At 43.1% G+C, this 25947-nt stretch overlaps 1 protein-coding gene across 2 annotated transcripts in view; it reads right to left on the bottom strand.

Moving 5' to 3' along the window:
* Positions 1–25947, bottom strand: part of LOC117361014 (inactive serine/threonine-protein kinase TEX14-like) — a 222892-nt gene that overhangs the window by 190487 nt on the left and 6458 nt on the right. The window contains exons 3-6 of one of the 2 annotated variants that reach the window (XM_033945781.1): positions 25560–25750; positions 19334–19497; positions 17891–18005; positions 17030–17195 (exon numbers count right to left, since the gene is read on the bottom strand). In XM_033945781.1, coding sequence (XP_033801672.1) covers positions 17030–17195; positions 17891–18005; positions 19334–19466 — 414 coding nt within the window. In that variant the 5' untranslated portion in view covers positions 19467–19497; positions 25560–25750. The remainder of the gene's footprint in view (positions 1–17029; positions 17196–17890; positions 18006–19333; positions 19498–25559; positions 25751–25947) is intronic. The other variant, XM_033945780.1, reaches the window with a different exon arrangement.

The raw sequence follows: 25947 nt of genomic DNA, 5'->3' as shown, positions 1-25947 counted from the left end.
CAGCATGGTGTAATAGACACTGAAAGAACATACTGGAACCAGCGAGTAAAAAGGAGAAAATACAAACATAGCATTGTATTAATCCAATAAACGTTTTGTATAGTCAAAATGTATAGAACTGGGATATTATCAGTCACAGGAAAAGTAAGTAGACAAATTAAGTGTTACAATATTTAACCAAAGGCGCCCAAATAGCCCTATATTTGGAAGGAAAACCAGCTCTTTCAGCCAACAATTTTTCATATTTGTTCAATATACATACGGAGTTCCACCAAGTGTGAAACTCTACCTGTGTTAAATCTTTCCAAGAGTGAAGCACAGTCTGAATTGCTGTTACTAACATAATGGTCAGTAATCTATCCTCAGGAGCAACCAGGGAGGACTGTAAACCTTTTTCCGTAAGAATGATAATCCGGAACGACAGTGGCTCAGAGATATGTAGGATTTCACAAATTGTTTCCCATACCAAGGCAGAACTACTAAACGAATACTTCTGCTCAGTATTCACCTGTGAAGCGCCGGGAGCTGGTCCACAACTACAGACAAAAGACAGCCAAAATGACCTGTTTCAGGATTTCGAGTTTACGCCCAGTAGCGTCTACTACAAACTTTCAAGACTCAAAGTAGACAAAGCCATGGGACCAGACAATCTACACCCCAGGGTGCTCAGAGAGCTGTGTGATGTTCTGGCTGAACCACTATCAGTGCTCTTCAATCTTTCCATGCGCACGGGAAGAGTACCCCTGGACTGGAAAACGGCTAACGTAATTCCACTACACAAAAAAGGCTGCAGAACAGAAACAGAAAATTACAGACCGGTGAGTCTCACATCCATAGTGTGCAAACTCATGGAAACACTGATCAAACAGAAACTCGACAAAATTCTAGACGAAGAAAATCTACGTGATCCATACCAACACGGATTTACCAGGGGAAGGTCCTGCCAATCAAATCTGATTGACTTCTTTGACTGGATGACTAGTCATCTGGATGCTGGGGAGTCCCTGGATGTGATATATTTGGACTTCAGCAAAGCTTTTGATAGCGTCCCACACCGTAGGCTGTTGAACAAACTAAAATCGATGGGATTAGGGGATACACTCACTACATGGGTTAAGGATTGGCTAAGCGGTAGACTTCAAAGTGTGATGGTAAACGGTACCCCCTCCAAAACGTCAGCCGTGACGAGTGGAGTACCACAGGGCTCCGTCTTAGGGCCGATTCTATTCAATTTATTCATAGGAGATATGACCCAAGGGCTCAGAGGAAAAGTATCACTGTTTGCCGATGACGCCAAACTATGCAACATAGTAGGTAAAAGCAGTGTGCCTGACAATATGACACAAGACCTACGACAGCTGGAACAGTGGTCGTCAACTTGGCAGTTAAGCTTCAATGCTAAAAAATGTAAAGTGATGCACCTAGGGAAAAAAAATCCACACAGAACTTATACACTAAATGGTGAAACCTTGACCAGGACCATGGTGGAACGTGATCTAGGAGTTATCATCAGTGATGATATGAAGGCTGCCAATCAAGTGGAGAAGGCTTCGTCCAAGGCAAGACAAATGTTGGGCTGCATCCGTAGGGGTTTTGTCAGCAGAAAACCTGAAGTCATAATGCCGCTGTACAGATCCATGGTAAGACCTCATCTGGAGTATTGTGTTCAATTCTGGAGACCACACTACCGGAAAGATGTGCTGAGAATTGAGTCGGTTCAGCGAACGGCTACCAAGATGGTCTTGGGGCTCAGGGATCTCACGTATGAAGAAAGGCTAAAAAAACTGCGGATGTACTCACTGGAGGAACGAAGAGAGAGGGGAGACATGATTGAGACCTTTAAGTATATTACGGGACGTATAGAGGTGAAGGATGATATCTTCTGTCTTACAGGGCCCTCGGTCACCAGAGGGCACTCGCTGAAAGTCAAGGGAGGGAAATTTCATGGTGATGCAAGGAAATACTTCTTCACCGAAAGGGTGGTCGATCATTGGAACGAGCTACCTCAGCAAGTAATTGAGGCCAACAACGTGTCAGATTTTAAGAGAAAATGGGATATCCACGTGGGATCTCTAGGGGAGTAAAAGTCAGGGAGTGGGTCATTGGTATGGGCAGACTTGATGGGCCGCGGCCCTTTTCTGCCGTCAATTTCTATGTTTCTATGTTTCTACCCTAGTCCAATAGACAGTGAGGTGAGAGCAAGAGTATAACATATGTTCAATAGAACCTGTGTGTTGACCACAAGACCAACAAGTGGGAGGGGTAGATGGGTCAATTTTGTGAGATAAAATGGGAGTCCAAACAGCCCTGTGCATAAGGAAGAACATGGATTGTAACATTGAAGCAGAGCGTATAGATTTGAATAACATGGACCAAACCATGGGCCAGTCAATGGCATCTGAAGGGAGGTGCAGTTCAGCATTCCATTTACTTTCAGTAGCAGCAGCAGGTCTGCAGTCAGGATATAAGATGGTTCTGTACCAAGTGGAAGCTCTGTTAGACCGCACGGAGATTGTTTGCAGCAACTCATATAAACTTGGAGTGGCCGGGGAGGTGAAAACATTAGGCAGAGCTTTCTGCATACAGTGGAGTAATTGTAGCCATTGATATCTTTGTGTCTTTGGTAAGTTCCATTTAAGCATCAAGTTGTCAAAAGACATCCATGAGTCTCCGTCTATCAAGTCCTGAACAGTCCAAATACCACATCCCTGCCAGATGCTCCATGATATGGTGGAATTCTGGATTCTAAACAAATAATTTTTCCATAATGGTATCAGGCTAGAGTCAACCCACTTGATCGATAAAGAGGATTCCGCCATGTGAAGGGCTTTCATATAGGAGGAGAGGACTGGGTCAGATTTTTCTACCTGAGTCAAGAGTGATCCGGGATTCTCCATACAGGGTGCGTTCAACTTAAAGCCAAGCCGGTGCTTCTTCATTTCTAGTGACATTATATGTATGAAACCATTGACGTAACAAGAAGGCATTGTGGTATCTTAAAAAGTCTGGAAATCCAGCTCCACCGTCCTCGCGGGATGCTTTCAATTTAAGTAAAGCGACACGTGGTTGCTTCTTGTTCCATAAGAATTTAGAAAGTATAGTATCAAGAGCTTTGTAAAATGAAGATGGTAAATGAAAAGGAAGCATGTTTAATACATAATTGATTTTTGGTTGTATCATCATTCTAATCATTTCCAAGCGACCCCACCACGACAGATTTAGCGGGGACCAGCAACTCGTGATGTTTTTAGTGAGGTCCAGTAGATAATTTACATTGAGCTGAGTAGTTTCTTCAATCGTAGGACCAAATAACACACCCAGGTATTTCATACAAGACCTGGACCATTGTACTCTGTATGCAGTAATCTCACTTTCCACACTAGGACAGTTGATAGGCATGACTTCCGTTTTAGCTGTATTCAATTTATATCCAGAGATAGAAGCATATGATTTTATAACAGACAGCATGGTAGGGAAAGATGAAGGTGTGATAAAGAGTAGGATGTCGTCTGCATACGCAGAAACCTTCATTTCCCTGTTACCAAGGTTGAAGCCATGAATATCTGGGTTGTTCCGTATAGCTATTATGAGAGGTTCCAGGGCCAGATTGAACAATAGGGGCGACAGAGGACACCCCTGTCTAGTACCCCTAGATGGGTGAAATGTTTGAGAAAGGGACCCATTGATTGACGTTCTAGTGGAAGGTGAGGAGTACAAGACCCTCACTAAACGTTTAAATTCCTCGGAGAATCCAAACCAGGATAAGGTTTGAAACAGGAAAGGCCACTCTATTCTATCGAATGCCTTTTCAGCATCAATTCCAACAGCTATCAGATCCTGAGTTCGCGATTGAGCATGATGAATAACATGAGTGAAGATACGGGTGTTGTCCTCAGAGTACCTGCCAGTGATAAACCCACATTGATCCTTCAGTATGAGTTTGGAAATGACTGACTGTAGTCTAGTGGATAGTAGTTTAGCAAATATTTTTGCATCCACATTTATGAGTGACAGTGGTCTATAATTGGCAATTAATTTTGGGTCTTTACCAGATTTTGGTAACACAATTATGGTCGCTTCTGTAAAGGTGCCCTCAACCTCTCCTGATGTTACAACCTGATCCAGAAAGGCCATAAAGTGAGGAAGTATAACGTCCTGGAATGCTTTGTAGAATTCCACTGACAGTCCATCGGGTCCAGGAGATTTGTTGCATGCCATATCGTGGATTGTAAGCGACAGTTCATCCAGGGTGAAAGGACGCGAGGGCTGCAATTATCCACATCAGACAGCATTGCATGTGGAAGCTTATCCAAGAAAGACGAATCCAGAAGCTCTCCATCTTGTTGCGTAGTATACAACTTACGATAATATTCCATGAAAGCATTTGAAATTTCATATGGGTCAGTGAGTATATTGCCATCGTCCAATTGAATATTGGCAATGGTCGTTTTGTCTGATTTCTTCTTCAGATAGGTTGCTAGCAATCTACCCACTTTGTTGTTACCTGAAAAATAAGTAGCAGAACGCTGTAGTATGGATTGAGAAGCTTGATGACTTAATGAGGCATTATATTGAAAACGACACTTGGAAAGTTGTTTTAGAATGTTGATGTCCAATGGTGTCTGTTGATGGAGAGACTCCAGTCTTTTTATTTCCGTTTCCATCCTATCCGTTTCCTGCTTCTTAATTTTATGCAAGTTAGCGGTATAAGCAATAATGGAGCCCCTGATGGTAGCCTTAAAAGCATCCGACCAGCAACACCAAGAGGTTTGCTCCGGGGTATTAAAACTGAAATATTCTTTTATCTTATTTCGAATATGTTCTGTGAAAGCAGAATTAAATCTCCATTGTTTCCGGGGAAGTTGTGGAGAGTTAAGAGACATACTCATTGTAATGACTCCATGATCCGAAATTATAATGGGCAAGATAGCTGTATTGGTAATGGATAAATGTAACGTGTTGCTCACTAGAAAAAAGTCAATACGGGAATACGACAAATGTGGATGAGAAAAGAAGGTAAAGGCTCCATCCTCTGGGTGTGTGATTCTCCAAATGTCCTGTAGATGAAGAGTGGTAATGAGGTTCTGTAACGCAAACCATGCTTTGGGTTTCCTGTAAGTAAAGCTCGATTTTCTGTCTTTAGTACCGTCCAGCACCATATTGAAATCTCCTCCCATGATTAATTGAGAGTCATCATCCTGCAGGACAGAAGTTGTAATGGCATGGAAGAAATCTGGAACATCTAAATTGGGTCCGTAAATATTGAGTAGGGTATATCTTTGTGCGTTACAGCTAAATGTTACCTTGACCCATCTTCCATTAGTGTCCTTTGAGGATGATATGACCGAGAGTTCACTTCTCTTCCTCAGAAGGGTGATCACCCCAGCTTTCTTGTTTATAGCAGATGAATAAAATGGTGGTAGAGCCCAAGCCGGGTGAAGCTTTTCAGAAGCTTGTTCATCTAGGTGAGTTTCTTGGAGCATGATGACATCGGGTTTCAGTTGTTCTAGATAGTCCATTGTTTTTTGAAGTTTCACTTTATTGTTGAGCCCTTTAGTATTCAAAGAGACAATATTAAGGGACATAGATTGTGACATATCTGAGGCATACAATATTAGAGACATACATCAAATAAGCCATAGGAATGTACATTATTTGCAAAGCACCAAAAAAGCACTGGAAACACAGTATATGCAACTTAGAAATAAGTAGAATCAGGAAAACACCATGTGTAAAAAGAAGTGATCTAAAATCACACTGTATGCTAAACATTGTGGGTGCAGCAGGAGAGCAAAGAACAGCAGTCAGCATGCGGAAAACCCACGCACCTCAAGAGCATTTAATAAACATGATAGATAAGCAGAATCGCACTGATATAACAATAATCAATGAACATACTGCAGATATGTGTCTAAATTGGTATAAACAATATTATAACTTTCATGGCTATGAATACTTAGAGACAGAGGCTGTCCAACCCTTCAGACCTGGTGGATAGGAGTGGGTGCCTGCTGTTCAATAAACGCAGCCAGATCTTCAGGCTTGGTGTAATCTTTGGTCTGGTTGTTCAGTGTCACCACCCTCAGGCGAGCTGGGTAAAGCATGCCGAACTTTGCATTCAGTTGTTTAAGTTGAGGCCTGTAGGAAAGCAACTGTTTGCGCCGAGCAGCTGTGGTTTTGCTGAGATCAGGAAGGAAAATGGTGGCGCCCTCGTGTTTAACCGGAGATCTTATTTTAGCCCGTTGCATAATATCTAACACATGTTGATACCGGAGTACTTTCAGCACTATCGGTCTCGGGTATCTACCGTTGGTGTTGCGGGCTGCCGGGACACGATGGGCACGCTCAATTTCAAAATCTCTGTCGAATGTGATATCAAGTAGTTTGGGAATCAAATTTTCTAGATATTTGATCAAATCTTTATCATGTGTACCTTCAGATATTCCCAACAGCCGAATGTTAGAGCGACGAGAGCGATCGTTGCTCTCCTCCAGGTCTCTTTCAAGCATGGAGATACGGGCAACTTGCCCCCGCATGTCAGCCACGTTTTTAATGGTGGACTCCGACTTTCCCTCCAGCTCTGACACCCTCGTTTGTAGCTGCATAAAATCTGCAGACATGCTGGACAATTTTTCATTAATTTCTGTCTCTATGGTCCCTATGGTCAGACCACTACACATACAACTTCAACATCAACTGGACCAAGACCAAACACACACATCAAGCTAAAAAAACCACATATACCATACGCAAACATATCGACCCAACCATTTTTTGGTCAAATGTAGACGAAACTATCCAAGACTGCGACCCAAAAAACTTCATCTCCCACTGGAAAAAAGTGTCCACCAACATCCTTGATGATCTGGCCCCCCTACAAACCAAAACCAGAACCAGCAGGAAATCAGACCAATGGTTTGATAATGAATTGCTCCAACTCAAAAGACAGTGTAGAAGATTAGAAAGAAAATGGAGAAAAAAGAACCAAGATCAAACAAAAATCGACTGGAAAAAAATCAACAAACAATACAAAAATCTACTAAGGGATAAGAGGAAAAGCTACTATACTAATCTCATAGGCACGGAAACCCAAGATTCCAAAAAAATATTCCAAATCCTGAAAGAACTAACAGACACCAAACCATACACAACCACCACGAACACCCCTCCACCATCACCCACCCTCTTAGCAGAACACTTCAAAAACAAAATTACAAACGCCAGAGCCACTCTCATCACTAACCCATCCCATCAAAACACAATCACAATCCACCATTCAGGAAAAGAGGCAACTGCTGCAGACAGAATTTGGACTCAATTCCCCAACATACAATGGTCAGAATTCAACAAATTATACAAAAAATACAGTCATGCCTCCTGTGACCTCAACCACTGCCCCTCATATCTCCTTACCACCTCTAGTGTAAAATTCCGCACCATAATTCTACAATGGATTCAATTCACGCTCACAGAAGGCACATTCCCTGCTGACCTCAGGGAAATCATCATCACCCCAATCCAAAAAGACCCAAAAGCACCACAAAACCATCCATCTAACTTTAGACCTATAGCCTCAATTCCGCTATATGTCAAAATTATAGAAGGCCTAGTAGCCAAACTCCTCACCAATTACATAGATGACCACAACCTACTCCACCCCATGCAATCAGGATTCAGAACAAACTTCAGTACAGAGACACTACTAGGCTCCCTTATGGATACCGTCAGACAACACCTTAGTACAGGGAAAAAAATGCTGCTCATACAACTGGACCTAACTGCGGCATTCGACTTAGTGGATCACAACATCCTTCTACAGATCTTAGACGCAATAGGCATCTCAGATAAAGTATACTCTTGGTTTGAAGGATTCCTAAAACTCAGAACCTACAGTGTAAAATCTAACAAAGAAAAGTCAGAATCCTGGTCAAACCCCTGCGGCGTACCACAAGGATCTCCACTATCCCCTACCCTCTTCAACCTCTACACTGCTTCTCTAGGAACGCATCTGGACAATCTAGGCATAACCACCTATAGTTATGCCGATGACATCACCATCCTCATCCCATACGATCATTCTAAACCTACCATGAAAGACAAACTTCACCAAACACTTGAAACAGTCACAACCTGGATGAAAAACCACAAACTTAAACTCAACCAAGACAAAACCAAATTCATCCTTCTCGAAAATGACAAGGTCCAAACCACAATCAACCTAGATATAAACGCAATCAAATACCCCATCCAAACCACCATAAAACTGCTTGGCATGACCATAGACAGACGCGGCACTATGCAACCGCAAATAAATAAAACAATTCAGAAATCATTCGCAATCATGAGAAATCTGAGACAAGTCCGAAAATTCTTTGAAAGAACACAATTCCAACTTATAGTGCAATCCCTAATACTAGGTATATTGGACTACTGCAACATCCTCTTCCTTCCTTGCCCTGCAATGACGATTAGACAACTCCAAACAATCCAAAATACAGCTTTGAGACTCATCTATTCATTGAGAAAACATGATCACATCACGGAAGCCTTCATCAACTCACATTGGCTTCCAATCCAAGAAAGAATCCAATTCAAATTCTACTGCATATTATTTAAAACCCTACACGGAGACAGCCCATCATACTTGAACAATCGCCTCATCCAAGCACCCACTACCAGACACAGAAAAACGCACTCCCCATTCATACCCCCCCCAATCAAGGAAGTCAAAAGAACAAAACTACACGACGGCCTCCTAGCCACTCGAGCCGCAAGACTGGACAACCAGATCTCCAACCTTCTGATGACCACCCCAGACTATAGGACGTTCAGAAAGGAAATAAAAACCATACTTTTCAAGAAATTCCTGAAACAGCAATAACATCACGACCTCTTAGCAACTCTAAAACTGACATTAGACCTACCCATTACCGCACTAATAATAACAAAAGAACCTCCACTGCGACCACCTATTAATTCTTTTACAAACCACCTCACCCACAACAACACGTTAAATGTTTATAAGATCTACAACTTACCTCTCTAGCTAATCATTGTAACTCTACTTTTTTAATTAACCTTTTGTAATCCGCCTTGAACCGCAAGGTAATGGCGGAATAGAAATCCCTAATGTAATGTAATGTAATGTAATGTAATTTCTTCAGTCGTTTGCTTCATATCGGACACCAGCTCTTTTACCGCCCTAAGTTCGGCCAGTACCTCTTTCGTGGAGTCAGCTTCTGAGGAAGGGAGCGGGGCCTTGGACGGTGAGACCGGCTCAGGTTTGTGGCGCTTATTAACTTTCTTGTTGGCCATCCCGCTCCCGGAAGCCGTTAAATAGTGCCAGATGAAGTTTAAATATAATTTAAGCTGCTCAGCTTTAGTGCAGCTAGCGAGAGAAGTAGCGATTCTACGATTTTTTTATAACGAGGTGCAGGAGCTTGTCCGCTACGCCGCCATTCTCCACGGGCTCAGCAGCGCCCCCTCAAATCATGTTATTTTCAGTTAAGGCCAATTTGTCAGCCTAAACCTTTTTTGAGCAAGTCTAATCTACTGGCAAGCAAGGTAATGTTTAGAGGGAGGGAGGAGAAGGAGCAATGCCAGACTAGGGACTGGAAATAGAAGAGAAGAAAGCTTTGGTACATGTGAAGAACTGGTGGTGAGCTCAAAGGCTGGGGATTTCAGCGCCTTATATCTCTCCAGTTTTCTGGGCCAGAGCCTTGTCCAGTGGTTAAACTAGTCCTGCAAGTAAGTTCTGAAAGTCCTTTGCGCTAGCACTTGTGACAGGGACACTGCACTGAGCTCCCCTGACATTGATCTGCAGCCTTGTAGTCCTATCCCTGTTTCTATTCCCATGCTTAGAGCAGTGCAGCTTAGAAAAGTTAAGCAGACTCATGCTGTACCTTTTAAGCCTGTCCCTTTAAGAGGAGACAGAAAATTACCTTGGTTTCAAGACAGGGGGCCTCTGGTGTGCTCATTGAGAGTAATTAATTAGAGTGGAGGGGCCTGAAACGTATGAGCCCTTATCCTCCAGCAAAGCTGAGCCAGAGGGAGAGCCAGGGAGGAGCAGGTCAGAGGAATTCAGGAGGAGGAGACCTGGGAGCTGATGGAATGATAACAGTGAGGACGGAGATTGTTCTGCTGAAGAATGGCCCATGCTGGAGGCCATGCACTGTAGCATAGCATGTAAAGCAGGTTGGAGTTTCAAAGTTACAATGGGAAAAGTTTGCTGCTGTGTTTATTTTTTCTCTGTACTGAAACCTGAGCCTTGGCACATGAGTGTGGCCATTTGAAATGTGCTCAGCTGAACTGTGTAAAGCAAAGCCAGAAGCTTCATGTGTTTGGGGACATTAAGAGAAGCTTGCCTTTTTGAATGTTTTTTTTGTTCTCTCCAATGTTTGAGTCTGTGTTTAAGAGAGAGAGGCACAGAAGCAGTGGCGTACCAAGGGGGGGCGGTCCGCCCCGGGTGCCAGCCCTAAGGGGGTGTTCCTGGCCTTGCCGTTCAGTCCCCCGCCACCCCCGAAGGACCGCTCGCCCCACTGACCTTCCTGCACCACCTGTGAAGCAGCCCGCAGCAGGATCGCGAAGTCAGCGTCAGTGATCCCTGCGCTGCTTCCTGCGCCGCGATCCCGCCCCTCCTCTGACGTCAGAGGAGGGGCGGGACCGTGGCGCAGGAAGCAGCGCAGGGATCGCTGACGCTGACTTCGCGATCCTGCTGCGGCTGCTTCATAGGTGGTGCGGGGAGGCCAGGGGGGCGAGCGGTCCTTCGGGGTGGGTCGGGGCATCAGGCCTTCAGGGTGGGGCGGGCGGGCAGGCAAGCAGGCTTTCAAGGGGGAGGGGGGTGACAGGCAGGCAGGCAGGCCTTCAAGGGGGGACAGGCCTTCGGGGGGGGTGCAGACCTTCAAGGGGTGCAGGCCTTCAAGGGGGGCAGGCAGGCCTTCAGGGGGGGTGCAGGCCTTCGGGGGGGTGTAGGCCTTTGGAGGGGTGCAGACCTTCAAGGGGGGGAACAGGCCTTCAAGGGGGGAAAGGCAGGCAGGCCTTCAAGGGGGGGGACAGGCCTACAAGGGGGTGGGACAGGCCTTCAAGGGGGGGTGCAGGCCTTCAAGGGGGGGTGCAGGCCTTCAAGGGGGAGACAGGCCTTCAAGGGGGGGAAAGGCAGGCAGGCAGGCCTTAAAGGGGGGAGAGGCCTACAAGGGGGGGACAGGCCTACAAGGGGGTGGGGCAGGCCTTCAAGGGGGGGACAGGCCTTCGGGGGGGGTGCAGACCTTCAAGGGAGTGCAGGCCTTCGAGGGGGGGTACAGGCCTTCAAGGGAGTGCAGGCCTTCAAGGGGGGACAGGCCTTCAAGGGGGGCAAAGGCAGGCAGGCAGGCCTTCAAGGGGGGACAGGCCTACAAGGGGGGGAGAAGCTACAAGGGGGGACAGGCCTTCAAGTGGGGGACAGGCCTTCGGGGGGGGGCAGGCCTTCGGGGGGTGCAGACCTTCAAGGGGGGGACAGGCAGGCAGGTTTTCAAGGAGGGGACAGGCCTTCAAGGGGGGACAGGCAGACCTTTAAGGGGGGACAGGCCTTTGGGGGGGACCATGATTTAGAAGTACACGGAGGGAAGGGGGTATTCAAAGAGACGTGCATATGCCAAACTTTGGGGGGGGGAAGAAATAATGGGTCTGAAAATAGAGGAGAGGGAGAGAGATGATGGACCATGGGATTTAGGGAGGGAAGGAACAGAAAGGGAGAGAAATTGGACACAAGGGATGGTGTGGAGGAGGGATAGAGATACTGGATAGGAGGGTAATTAGGAAAAGAAAGGGAGAGATGGTGGACTCTGGGATGGTGGGGAAGGAGGGAGAGATGCCGGATGAAAGGGTATTTAAGAAAAGGTGGATCTGTGGAGGGAGATGAAAAAAAGGAAAGATACCAGACTTCCTGGGAAGGGAAGGGAAATGGAAAGGGAGGACAGAGTTGGCAGATGGATGGTTAGCATGAAGAAAGAAGGAGACCCTGGCAAGCAAGTTATCAGAAGAAAACCAGAGCCTTGGACCAACAAGATTTGAAATATAACCAGACAACAAAAGGTAGAAAAATTAATTTTATTTTCTGTTTTGTGATTATAATATGTCAGATTTGAAATGTGTATCCTGCCAGAGCTGGTGTTGGACTGCAAACGTGAGCTAGGATTTAACAGAGAGAGGAAAAGTCCTTTTTGTTTCTTTATTTTATTTACACCACAGCGCCAGTGTGGTTAGGAGAAGCCAAAGGGGCTGAAAAAGCTATAAAACCCACCAGGAGTTTTGAAAAAAATCACCCAACTGGGCAGGAAAATCGAATTGAAAAACCAATTCAATAGGGCTGAATCGAATCAAAAATTTTTTTCCTGTATCTGGCAGCATTAGTTTGCGCTACTGTCTTAGACTTTAGGACCTGGGATTGGGGAGAGATGGCATCCTCAGTACTTTATAATGCAAGTGAAACGAGGATTTGGTCAGACTTTTGAAGGGTCTGCAGAAAAAAAATATTGTATAGGCCGGGGACATGAGACAGCAGGAAATGGGAACTTTTCTTCCTTCTATTTTTGTGAATGGAAAGGCTGAGGATGTCAGAGAGTTCAGTTAAAATATGTGCTTTATAAGAAAATATAATAATGTGTTTTATAAAGTTTATAGCATAGCTGGCCTACCCAGTGAGGTGTTCCTAGTGGTGATGGTGGCAGCGTGTCAATGTGTTGAGAGGAAGAGGTGGTCTGGGAAATTCTGCTGAGCAAACTCCGGGCCCATTTCCACCCCCCAGTTAGTCCACTCCACTCAACTGGTTCACACACTGAGTGGGTCTTTGGGTGTTGTTTTGGGATCTCTTCCAGTGGTTTATCTCCTTCTGGTCCAAGGAAGGAAACTTTGTTATCCTTAGCATTGACCTACAGAATATGTTTGTAACAGCGCTGCTTGTGTGGCATTAGGCTATGTAGTGATCGAAAGAAAAAAACAGACCTTTGCACATTTTTGCACTATATGGTGGGTGTATGAGGAGATTCACATTTCCTGCACAGCTAAGTCCATGTGAAGTTACCTTGTGCTGTATTTGACATCTAGCAAGGTCTCTGTTTGAAAGGAAAGATCTAAACTTAAAAATGAAGTGGCCAGAAGTTATGGTAAAAGCAGATAGCTTAGCTGGTTTTAAGAAAGATTTGGACAAGTTCCTGGAGGAAAAGTCCATAGTCTGTTATTAAGACATGGGGAAGTTGGAATGTTGCTACTCTTTGGGTTTTGACCAGGTACTAGTGACCTGGATTGGCTACTATGAGAATGGGCTACTGGGCATGATGGACCATTGGTCTGACCCAGTTAGGCTATTCTTATGTTATGTTCTCATCTGTAGGGGCCTTTGTTTTCATTTCTTATTTTAATGTATTTTTTTTCTGGGAACTTATCAGTGTTTTTTATAATGGGAACAAAAATGGAAGAGAATTAATGTGTGTGGGATGAGGGGGTAACTAATTTCTTCAGCTAAATAATTCAATCCACTTCAAACAGACATAGGAGAACTCACGCACCATTCACACACCCTCCAACCAAAAACGTCAAAAGAAAAAAACTGTTCGACAACCTCCTAGCCATTCGAGCTGCAACACTCGACCCCCAACTCTACAACCAATTGACATCAACCACAGACTGCAAAACCTTCAAAAAGAAATAAAAACCCTTCTATTCAAAAAACACATAAAACCGAACTAACACAATCAGAACTGTCCCAAGCATCACCTGCAACTACTCCATATGTACTTCTGATGTCATGACAATTCAGACATAATTTATGTTATGTTATGTTTGGAATATAAGAAAATTTTCACTGCCTGTTTCTATTCTGACCATTTATTCTGTTTCATGGTCATTACAAAAAATATTTTTTTACATAGGGGGGGGGGGGTGTCAAAAAATGATGGGCCCCGGGTGCCACATACCCTAGGTACGCCACTGCACAGAAGTATTAAGAAGGCTATTTTGTCCATTTTACTTTGCCTGAGGAAGAACAGGGAAGTGGCTGTCATGTGCAAAAGACACCCTGCATAATTTTGGACGGGCAAGCGGGCAGGCTTTTTGAAAGAACTGGGATTCAGCCTACGCAGTTCAGGCATGTAGCATCTAGGCCCGAAGCTGCTTGGAATAGCAAGGGCCTAGCATTCTGGGTTAAGCCAGCATTAAAGTTTGGTTTCTTTTTCCCTGCTGGGGAGAGCAGGAAAATGATTTTTTGCCTTTTGAGGATTTTATTTGTGTAAGCCACAGGGGAGGGGAAAGGCAGAGAAGCCAAAGCTCTCCTGCTCCCAGGAAGAAAAGGACTGTTTGGACTGTATTGTTTTTGAATGATCTGCAATATTCTGTTGAGAGTTTTATTTTAAGCTCTGCTTTTACTACCGTTGTGGAGGTGAAATGAACTGTAAACCTGACTAGTGAATTGTATTCTTGACCAGTTAAAAATAAGTGGCTTTAAGTCAAGCCTGAAAATAAAAGCCGATACCTTTATTTTTCACCTTTAAAGACTGTGTGGTGTTTGTGAAACATATCCAAGTAAAGCCAAGTCCAGCAGTGTGCATGGTGAACAGTGGCTCATGGACTATAGGGGGCGATAACAAGTTTCAAGTTTCAAGTTTATTTACATTTGATATATCGCTTATTACAAATTTCTAAGCGATGTACAATTTAAAAACCAGCAGATTGTGGTAATACATACAATTTTACTAAGTTAGACAATTTACAAGACAAATTTGAACAAACATGATTGAGAAGGAAGGAAGGGGAAAGTTACAATTGCATTATTTGTTAAAATTTACATGGAGGGGAGAGTACAATAGGGATAAATAAAAAGAAACAAGAGAAGAGAATCTTAAAAACATATGAGGTTATAAAAATGATCATTTCATAAGTCAAATGCATCTTGAAACAGGTAAGTTTTTAACAATTTTTTAAAAGAGATAAGATCTTTTTCATTTTTAATAAAGTTTGGGAGAGAGTTCCACAATGAGGGGGCCACCACTGAAAACATATCTTTACGTCTAGTGCCAATTATTCTTAATGAAGGGACTGAAAGCTGGTTAGATAAAGATGATCTTAAGGATCGCGGAGGATTATACGGGACTATCATTTTTGATATGAAAAGGGGTTCGTTTGATATTAAAGTTTTATAAACTAGGAATAACTATGGAATGGACAGTGCAGGACATGATGGTGTAGTATTTTGTGGAGTTTTTCTACAAAACGCCTGCCGTATGGTTTTGGGTAACTGTAGTTTAGATACAAGCATATGTGTTAGTTAAGGCCACGCCCAATAGAAGCAAACAAAAAGTTGGTAAATAAAAATCTGGCCAGAAAAACACACTATAGATTAATATTAAGGAAAAGCATAATAATATTCTCTTTGTGTACTTTGCCATTAAGCCAGACCATAGAAGAAATCAGGACACTTCTAGAGGTATTAAACTGCCTCTATGTTTCTTTCTCTTTCTCTCTGCGTTTCTTTTGTTCAGTTTTTTTCCCGCCTATAAAGCTAGTGTTCTTTGTATGGACTACTATGCCCAGGGGGAATAGGAAAACCTCAGGGCTTAAGTATTAACAGATGGTTCTGAAAATCTTTCATGAACAAGGGTTGAATGCAGTATTGATTAGGAATGAAATACGAATATTACGTATGGATGAAAGGGGTCCCGAATGAATGATGTATGAAAGATATGTGAAAGAATGGTATGAACTTAATTTCTAATATTTTATATATTTTAAACCTGAAGAAACTCTAAGGAGAAATCCTGAGGCAACATCTGGAAATAGTTAGAATCAGAAACGCTGTACCAGTCTTCAGCATAGGAAGGGGTCTGGGGTTTTCTGAGTCTGTGTGTCAGTGAAACTTGAAACTGCCAGTTTTTCAGAGCAGGGGGGGGGAATAACCCCTCCTTTTTTTCTGTGCTAACAGGAACATTAACTTTTGAGCATCTGCACAATTGAAGGCAAATGCAGGCTCTCTTGAAAAAGATAAGCAGGTTTAGATTAAATGTTTTCTTTGGCTATGTTATAAAATGTTTTTGCATATTCAGAAATGAATGTAAACAAAAATATGATTTCTGAAACTTTTATTTCATGTTAAAAGGAAGTTCTTTGTCCAAATTTAAGGACAGCCTCTGTTAATGGATTGGCTGACAAGTAATGATGTCATGCAGGACAGCTTCAAAAATCTTCCGCGGGAAGCTATTGCTCATCTTTCTAAGATATTCCCCTGAAGCAGACAATCCGCGAAACAGGGCCTGTCGGGAATACTGAGATGTATCTTGAAGCACGACTTGAAAACTGAATTGGTTTCTTCTACGGAGCAGTGGAGATCTTACCTAACTACTTGTCGGGAGATGTATGGAAGATAAGTGCAAGTTTATTTAAGCATGTTGCTATTTGTAACTAGAACTGTGTATTTTGAACTGTGTTACTACAGCTTTCTGATATTTATTCACGGAGTTTTTTGACCAAGGATGTGTTTCTCTATGACAGTATATTACCTGTCATAGTAGTTTCTTGGATGTTTCCTTGAAACACTGAGGTCTTTTTTTCCATGTTAATAACTTGCCTTTCTGCCTTTCGTTAGTAGCAGTTCTATTCTGAATATCTACTAGTGTTTTGTTTTTTCATTTTTTGATATTCAGCTTGTATATATTTTTGATAATTTGACAGACTAGAAAGAGCCATAGAACCCATCTGGGTGTCTCATTATAGCTGCTTGTCATCAGAAATAATATTTTTTAATTTTCTACATGATCCTAGAAACTGAATTTTTCTTGGAAACTCAATTTTAATCCTACAGGGGTTGGCAAAGTCCCCACCCAAGAAATACAACAGATAGAAATAGTTTCTTATTGCCATCTGATTAGCAAAATTTTGCCCTCACTTAAAATTTATTTGTACCTCACCCTTATCAGGTTGGCTGAATGTCTCTCTCTCAATGGTCTGATTGGCTGGTCTGTATTATTGCTTTACATATATGATACAAGAGTACTGTGGTCCCTACCTCTGCATTCTGCTCACTCCCAGCTATCTCAGCCCAGTCCCGAGGAGTCCTTCCCTCCTGATCATGCAGTCTAAGATCTCCTCCTGCAGACAGCAGCTGGAGAAGGATTGGACCTCGACAGGAAAAGGCAGCAGCATGGACAGGGGTGCTGCCATCCTTGCAACGACTAGAAGGAACAGCAGAGCTAAGGTTAAAGACCTGGAGAAATAAAGATTGTAAACTGTACATCTTTGGGCATATTGACGGGCAAATCTATAACTGGGCACCTGCATTTATGTGTCACTTGCACACATAAATATACAGAATACCAGCACTTTCAATAAAGCCCCTAAGTAACCACCTTTTAAAACAGTATATGAGTATGTTCAGAAAAACTATACATATTTGGCTGCTAGTCTTCAAGTCAAGGCTCTAAACCAGCGGTCTTCACTAATTTTTGTCAGGGCCACTTTGGATTCAAATGAGTTAAAGGAGAGTTGCTAAATATCATCCCATTTGGGGCCAAAACGCTGATGAACAGTGTTTGACAATGATATCCATCCTCTCTGAGCATAGTGAGGAATCCTCAAGGAAGTGGATGTTTCCAAACACATTCTCTTTGACGACTGAGAAATGCCTTGTTTTTCAACGTTCTCCTTTCTGCCACAAGTTTGGGTAGAAAGGCAGAGAGCAGTGAAGTAAAACAAAAACCTGAATGATGATGGGGACCACCACAAAGACCTCTAGGGGGCTGCCATTGGCCTCCATGCCTTGCATTGAAGAACATTGCCGTAAACAATGGGTGATTTGAGCTATCTATGCATGACATGTTGCACAGGAAAAGTACAGAAAACAGTACTGCAAGGATTGGAGCACACTCACTGGTTCACATTTGCTCTGTAATGCAGGAGGATCTCTGTTACATCAATATGCCCAAAGAGGGCAGAAAGGAAGAGAGCAGTCTGGCCAGCACTGTTCTGTAATTCCACATCTATCCCTAGAAAAGATCCAAATATCAAGACTAGCTATGAGAAGTCAGGTTAAAGGGCAAAGAGTGCAGAATCTAGGAGGGTTAAAAACTAGAAGGGTTGAAAGAAAGGAAATGTTTATTACAATTTTTGCTGTCTCTGTGCATTTCATACAAAGTTTGTCTCACAGTATTTTAGAGCCATAGGATATACATGACTTAAAAAAAATAAAAAAAGATTTGCTTTCGGGTAACAAGTGTTTCCTGTGGGCAACAGGATAATGAGCCATACAGTTGTGACATCTAAAGATCGCAAAAGAGAAAGCCACACAAAAATATCTGCAAAAGTACAAGAAGTTAGTAGAGTAGTCAGGAAAGCAAAGATACATATGGAAGAAAAAAATATCCATTACAGTACAATGTTAGTGATAGGAGGAAGTGGAAAAGTGCCACTGTGAGACTTAACAGGGTCAGGAGCAGGAACACAGAAGACAAATACAAATAGGAACAGAGGTGTGATAGATCCTAAAAAATTTTCAGAGGACTGTGTTTGTGAGGAACTAGCTAAACTAAAGGTGAACAAAGTGATGGGGGTTCACCGACCTTATCAATTTTTCTCTAGAGTTGCGAGTGGTGTCAGAGGGCTGGAGAAAGGCAGATGTGGTCCCTCTCCATGGAAGTAAGGAAGAGGTTGGTAACTACAGGCTGGTAAGTCTGCCTTCTATGGTAAGCAAATTAATGAAAATACTTTTAAAACAGAAAATAATGGAATCCAATAGCTTACAGGACACCTGAGGCAACATGGTTTCACTAAAACAGGTCTTGTCAGACAAATCTGATTAATTTCTTTAACTGGGTGACCAGAGAGTTGGATCGAGGGAGATGTGGTTAGATGTGGTAGGATGCCTACCGCTGCCTACAATCTGGACGTCGTTTATAAAATACAGGCCTAAATGTCTAAACTCAGATTTAGACGTCATATCAAAAAGGGCCTCTATATGTATTTGCATGAAGATGCACTTATAGCATGAACAACTTAAGCAGTGAGCAATGAAATTCAGCCATTCTTTATGTCATTTAAGTAAAAATGCAAAGTACATAGCAGGAACAACTTAAACACATAAACCAATTGAAAATACACATTTGTATCTCTTAGTAAATTTTTGCTAGTCCTTCAGAAATACAGCACTGGCTTGAAAATACCATGCCCTGTCATGTTACTTCAATCCTCAGAATTTTGAAAAGGACTCTGAATGCCAGTCCTAGCATTGTAGCTTTGGTGGAAACATACCGTATTTGTATTTTCACATATCTTTATACAGCAGTTTTGTCCCAGAAGTGTTCCTAAATTCACTCACCTTGTTTGAGCAGCTGCTTTACTTTTCTGCTCCTGCCCTTGGTGGCATGATCAAGGAGGTACGCTGCAGATGAGTTCAGGTCTTTCACATGTCCTAGCTCTGTGGGGCAGTGTGATAGAAGGTTTCTCCACATGACGAAAGAATGTCCACCTAAAATGGAAGCCCTGAACAGTTTGCCATTTTATCACATTTAAGCATGCCGAAATTTAGGCTGTAAGCTCACAGCTGCAGAACCCTACCTACAGGAAGTGTCTGGATTGGTTAATTCTTTAATTAAAAAATCTTTTTTATTAAGAAAAATGTTTGTTTATGTTGACTGATATTTATAGACTAATATTTATATACATCATCATAGCGGTTGCATTTAGAGGAGCAATGAGTCACTTAATAGCCCAGTTTTCTAAACTTTTTCAAGTCCAAGGCACACTTACATTAACAAAAATATGTGGTATACCAGCCTTCATGAAGCAGATATGAGACATGGAGAAGGTTCATGGCCAAAAGAAAAAGCTAGAGAAGCAGTAAAAACAATACTTGTTAATTCCCACACTCCATGTAGCCCATGCTGTATCTATGAAGAAGAGAAACAGTATTTTCTTTCCCATCCAACCTACACATGCCTCTCTGAAATGCCTCCTCTTAAAGTGGCTTTGAAAGCTGCCCTCATAGAATGTTGCCTAACACACTGCAATAGGTAGCACTAGTAGCAGTGTAGACCTCAAAGTTTAGGTTCTTACCTTGATAATTTTCTTTCCAGTAGAATAGCACATGAGTCCTGAACCTGTGGGTAGTCCATCTTTACCCACAAGGTATGCGGAAGGCATCATCTACATTTTCAACTCCACCTGCCTGCATCACTAGGCATTGCTCTCTATCTTCAGTTTGTACCAAAGCAGAGATAATCCCTGAAAGAGAAGAAACAACAAGGAAAGGCACAGGGAACTCCCTAATCACATACTTTTGATCTGTTCGGCAAAAAAAACCAAACCCTGACAGCCCTATTACAAATGCAATAGAATTAACAAGGCAGAATGAAAACAACCACCTACCTGAATGCAACCAGCACTAACACTTGTTTGGCTCTGATCTTATCAAGAGCAATCCTGTAGAGACACTCCTGTCTCTTTGAAGCCGTAGCTTCATCTTGCTTGAGTGCCATTAGACAAGCCTCTGCAAAAATATACCAGTTTGAGGCTAAAAACAGGTTACACTGAAAACAGATAGGGTGTAGCTTCAGGACTCATGTGCTTTTCTATTAAAGATTATCGAGGTAAGAACCTAATCTTCTGTTCTAGTGCAAAAAGCACATGAGTCTAGAACTTGTAGTACATATTAAAGCAGTTCCTCGAACCTAGGGTGGGATACAAGAGCCTGCTGCTAGTATAGCAGACCCAAAAGCAAAGTCCTTTTGTGCTGCTACATCTACTCTGTAAAACTTAGAAAATGTATGTAGAGTGGACCATGTAGCTGCCCTACAAATCTCCTCAGGTGAAACCATTCTGGATGCCACCCATGAGGAAGGCACACTTTTGATGGAATGCACTTTCTAGGAAATTGGTGGACTTTTACCACATCCAGTGTAGGCCAAGGAAATAGCTGCCTGTATTCATCTGTAAATCGAGGCCTCTAAAGCTGGCCTTCCTCTGCATCCAGAGCCCAATAGGATGAAGAGATGATCTGACAACCAATAATCAACAGTCACTTCTAGATAATGAAGGAAAATTCTTCTGACATTTAGCCATGCTAATGTTTTGTCCTGCTTCTTTATGCCTGGAATGCTGGCAGTTGAACCTCCCAATTCACATGGAATGCCGACACTACCTTTGGCAGAAAAAAGGGAACCTTGCACATAGACACTCCTGCCTCCATAATCGTGGGGAATGGTTCCCTGCATGATAGGGCCTGGAACTCCAAAACTCTTCTGGCTGAAACGATGGCAACCAGGAAGACCGTCTTTACCATGAGGTCTGTCAGCATGTTTTATTGTAAGGGCTCATATTGGGCCTTACTTAGAGCCCTCAACATGAGGATAAGATTCCATGAAGAACAAGTTTGATACACAGGTTTAATGCACACTGCCCCATTCAAGAACCTGGAAATATCAGGGTCAGAGGTCAGTGAACCTCTCTCCATGTGAGGATATACTGGCAACCTGGACCTTTAAGGAACTAAGAACCAATCCCTTTTCTAAACTTTCCTGAAGGACAGCAGTCTCAGATGTAGAGGGAGTCTCAGACTGGTCTCTTTCCAGATGGATTAGATCTGCATACTGTGGACGATGCAGCCAATCTGGAGCCATGAAGATCACTACCCCTCGATGTGTACCTCTGGAAGGAAGACGGGGCTCTGTGTTGTGTTGAATACAATCCCCTGGTACTCCAGGGATTGTGAGAGATCCAGATGACTTTTTTGGAAATTGATGATCCAGTCCAGTTCCCGCAAGAGGTGGACTATTTGTGTCACTGCCTTGTGCCCTCTGCTTGGGTCACAGTCCTGATGAGCCAGTTGTCCAAGTACAGATGAACCTGAATTCTGGTTCTGCGCAAATGTGCTGCAGCCATCACCATCACCTTAGTAACTGTGTGTGTCGCTATTGCTAGTTCAAATGGGAGCCCTGAGAACTGAAAATGTCTCTCCAGCACAAGGAATCTGAGAAATCTTTTGTGAGCTGGAAAAAAGTCTCCAGAGAGGATAGATATTCTCCTGGAGCAACCAAGGCAATAAACTGATCTTATTGTCAAGTACTGTACTTTTAAGGCTGCATTGACTGACTTGAGATCCAGAATTGGTTTCCAAACATCCAAATCTTTCTTTGGCACAATGAAGTATATAGAGCATTTACTTGAACCCAATTCTGCATTCGAGCCTTGTTCCACCATTGCTTGTACTTTGCTTTTTCTGGCCCACCTATGAAAAAGACTCGAGGCAGCTGAAAAAATTCAAGCTTGTACCACTCACAAATGATATCCAGCACCCATTGGTCCTTGCAAATCAATTCCCAGGCCTCCCAATACTCCGCCAGTATCCCCCTATACTGTGAAGATTGGAGAGAGATTTGGTGTCATTGGGACATGCTGGAGTTGGATGCCAAATGGGCACCTGAAGCAGGGTTTTGGCCAAAGGCACCAAACCTTGAAATGACCTCTGTGAAGAGAAGTTCACTGAAGACTGCCAAGGTACAATGTTGGATCCTATCCCTGGTCTAGGACAGCTACAGCCTCCTGGTTGGAATCACTCCCATAAAAACTTGTTTCTCCTACAGAGGAAGCACTTCTGGAGAGGAGAGGCATAGATTCGGATCCCCAATCATACAGTCCTTCTCTTACTGGACCTCAGGTTCCTCGAGATCCTTTTCCTATAAAGGAGTCAGAGACTGCAGGGATAAATCCTCCTGCTTGCTAACCAGCCCAACCTCAGCTGGACCTGTGGTCTGTTTATATTTTACATAGGCATCAAACATGAGAGCCACAAAATCAGCATCAAAAACCTAGCCTGGGTCCCTGGAAAATCTTTTTAGGACTCCCTGTAGCCTTGGCATCTGTGCAAGTAGAGAGCTCTAGGAGGGATTTGTGTCCCACTTCTTGAGTCTTTTTTGTGCCTCTGAAAGATTCTAGGAGTGAGGCTAAGCTGCTGCTCCTACCCCCTTCGCATGCCACGGCATGGGGTACACGGGCATTCCTCAGGTGACCAACCAGAACAAACTTGGCATGATACAGTGGTTAAACCACCTGTGGAGTCCATCAAGACTGTTTCCAGACCCAAATTAGGTGTTTTGTTGCAAGGGAAGGCTTTCAAAAAGAAAATCAGGGAATTTAAGATGGATGCTGTGGCAGCGATTTTTGTCGCCAAAATGACCCAGGGAAGTTACATAAATGGATTTCAGAGAAGGGGGGACATTCAAGGAAGTCCCAGAAACTCTTAAAAAAAAAAACCCAAAAACTCAACTCCACCCCAATGTCTCTCATAGATAGTAATGGGCTGTACTCACTGTGCTACTATGTGCTACCAGGGGCTTGTCTCTTCTGGTTGCCTTTTACACAGGGTGCTTGAACCAGCCTGAAATCCTCTACCTCACCAGTCTCCACACAATTCTTGAAAGGCGGGGGGTGGGGGGGTGGAATGCAGCTGGCACCCACAAGGTCTCCCGACCAGCACGGAGCCCAGATATAGACTGAACTTGCACGCTTCGGTCAAAACCCAGTGAGCAGACTCCCAGGGGCTGAACCCCGAGCCAATCTAAGTATTAGGGCAAGCTGGCCAGACAGGTGCCCTGCAGCAAGGGTGGCCCACCCAGCTAGAGATCTCGGAACAATGAGTCTGCAGCTTCTCCCAAGTAGAGTTGTCTCAGGATTACTGAGAACCTCTATAGCACCCAAAGCCTAAATATCAGATAATACCTGAAAATAAGAAATTTAAACAGAACAGATGAAAAAGACACCTGTTCAACTCGCTTGTGTAGAAGGAAAAAACTGGACAGGGTAGTGCCTGGTGATGCGGGGTAGCAGAGTTGAAAATGTAGATGACGCCTTCTGCATACCTCGCAGGTGAAGATGCACTACCCATAGGTTCAGGACTCGTGCTTTTGGCACAGGAAATCAGAATTAGATGAGCGACAAAAATGATAAAAGGGATGGGATGGCTTCCCTATGAGGAAACGCTATGACTAGGGTTCTTCAACCTGGAGAAGAGACAACTCAGGGGAGATATGATAGAGGTCTACAAAATACTGATTGGGATAGAAAAGACAGATGTGAATCATTTGTTTACCCTTTCCAAAAATACTAGGTTGCGGGAGCATGCGATAAAGCTACTAAGAAGTAAATTTGAAACATAATTAAGATGGACTTTGGGGAATCCACTGCTTATTCCTAGGATAAGCAGCATAAAATTTGTTTTAATCCTTGGGATCTTGCCAGGTCTTGTGACCTGGGCTGGCCACTGTTAGAAACAGGATTCTGGGCTTGATTGACCTTCAGTCGTATGGCGACTCTTATGTTCTAATGTTTTTACTCAAGCAGACTGCTTCCAAGGGCCAGCATACTAAAGTGTACTAAAAAATGCCATAGGGTGGACAATGCCAAGGAGAGAGATTTTTCACATGGTGTATACATAGGGTTACCATATTTATCATCATAAAATCCCGGATGCATGACTCTGCCCTGCCCCATTCCACCTCCAACTCCACCCCATTCTGCCTCAATCCCTACCCTGTTCCACACCCCAGTTCCGCCCCCACAAAGCTTTGTCTCTTCTTTCCCGACTTTTCAGGTCACGTCTGGAGGACCTCTAGCATGTGCAGATATGTGCAGTATCATCTGCGCATGCTGGCTGAAGGCTCTCCAGATGCAACCAGAACTCAAGACTTTCCAAAACCTGGACAAACTGCTGGGTTTTGGAAAGTCCGTCCGGGTACCCGGTCCTCTACAAACAGGACATGTCCAGTTTTTGCTGGATGCCTGATAACCCTATGTATACAGGACAGAAGTCTAGAAAAGCCTAAGCACTGTATTGCTTTGCAGATGAAAGATACACCATATTTTCCTTTGGCGCCTGTGAAAGAATATAGACAGAGGGAAGGCAATATGGGGATGACTTTCAAAGGAATTTGCCCAAGTAATCAAGTTACCCAGGTAAACTCTCTGGGCTGAAAACTGCCCTACTATTCAGTGGTTAAAAGTATGTGCATACAAAAAAATTTGTTGGAACACAAAAAGTTGAGACCTGACTTAACTATACCTAAACAGCAGTTAAATTTTTGTAATGATTTCAATGTTATAGGTACTAAATGAAATCCTTGTAAATTAATGCAAAACTTATTTGCATGTCTGTAACAGAGGCTAATGTTAACTCATTTTAGTCCTGAGGGTGCTAGGAAAATTCATCTATAAGATAAAACACCTGCTGAGGCCTCAAATTAGAGTTTCAGCTGCAAACAACTGCCCTCAGTGTATGCCTTAGGATGTTACCATAACAACAAGTCTCAGCTCTGCAGATTAACTTTCATATTTCTGCCAGTGGATTCAGTAAAAGGACAGTTCTAGAAAACTTCTTTTTTTTCTCCAATGCTTGACCTCAGATCCAGGTTGAAGAAGCCACATCACTGACCACAATAAACTATTTCCTGATAAAAGGGGGAACCAATTACTGTTAAGGGACCAGACCCTGTCTTCTGGGTTCTGACAGTGCTGAAATGCCAACTAATTGATCTTTGTCTTAAATTACTAACCTTTAAGAGTGGAGAGAAGCTCTTCCATTTCAGGCAGATCACAAATTATCCTTAAGTTTTGCTTCATACAGTTACCCTAACTCTGAAGTGCAACATCCCCTGCCAGGGGCAGAAAGCAAAGTGAGGCTTCAGGGCCTGTGATGTCACTAATGAGGTCACTGATTCTGGAATGTTTTGGTTTATAACTCCTCCTACAAGTAAGAAAAGGAAAGTCCATGCAACTTTTAAAAAGGCAAATACATAACATTGTGTGTTTTGTGTACTTTTCAGCGTGCTGTAGAATGATTACATTTTTAGTGTTGGTTTATATGGGCTATTGATTTTAAAATGCACTGTGCTTTACATTTCCATATCCCTGCCTGTTAATAGTACCAAAGGAATGTAAAGC

Source organism: Geotrypetes seraphini, chromosome 5 (assembly GCF_902459505.1).
Source record: "Geotrypetes seraphini chromosome 5, aGeoSer1.1, whole genome shotgun sequence".
Classification (NCBI taxonomy): Eukaryota; Metazoa; Chordata; class Amphibia; order Gymnophiona; family Dermophiidae; genus Geotrypetes; species Geotrypetes seraphini.
Note: the sequence above shows the minus strand (reverse complement) of the source record. Positions and strands in the feature narration are given on the sequence as shown.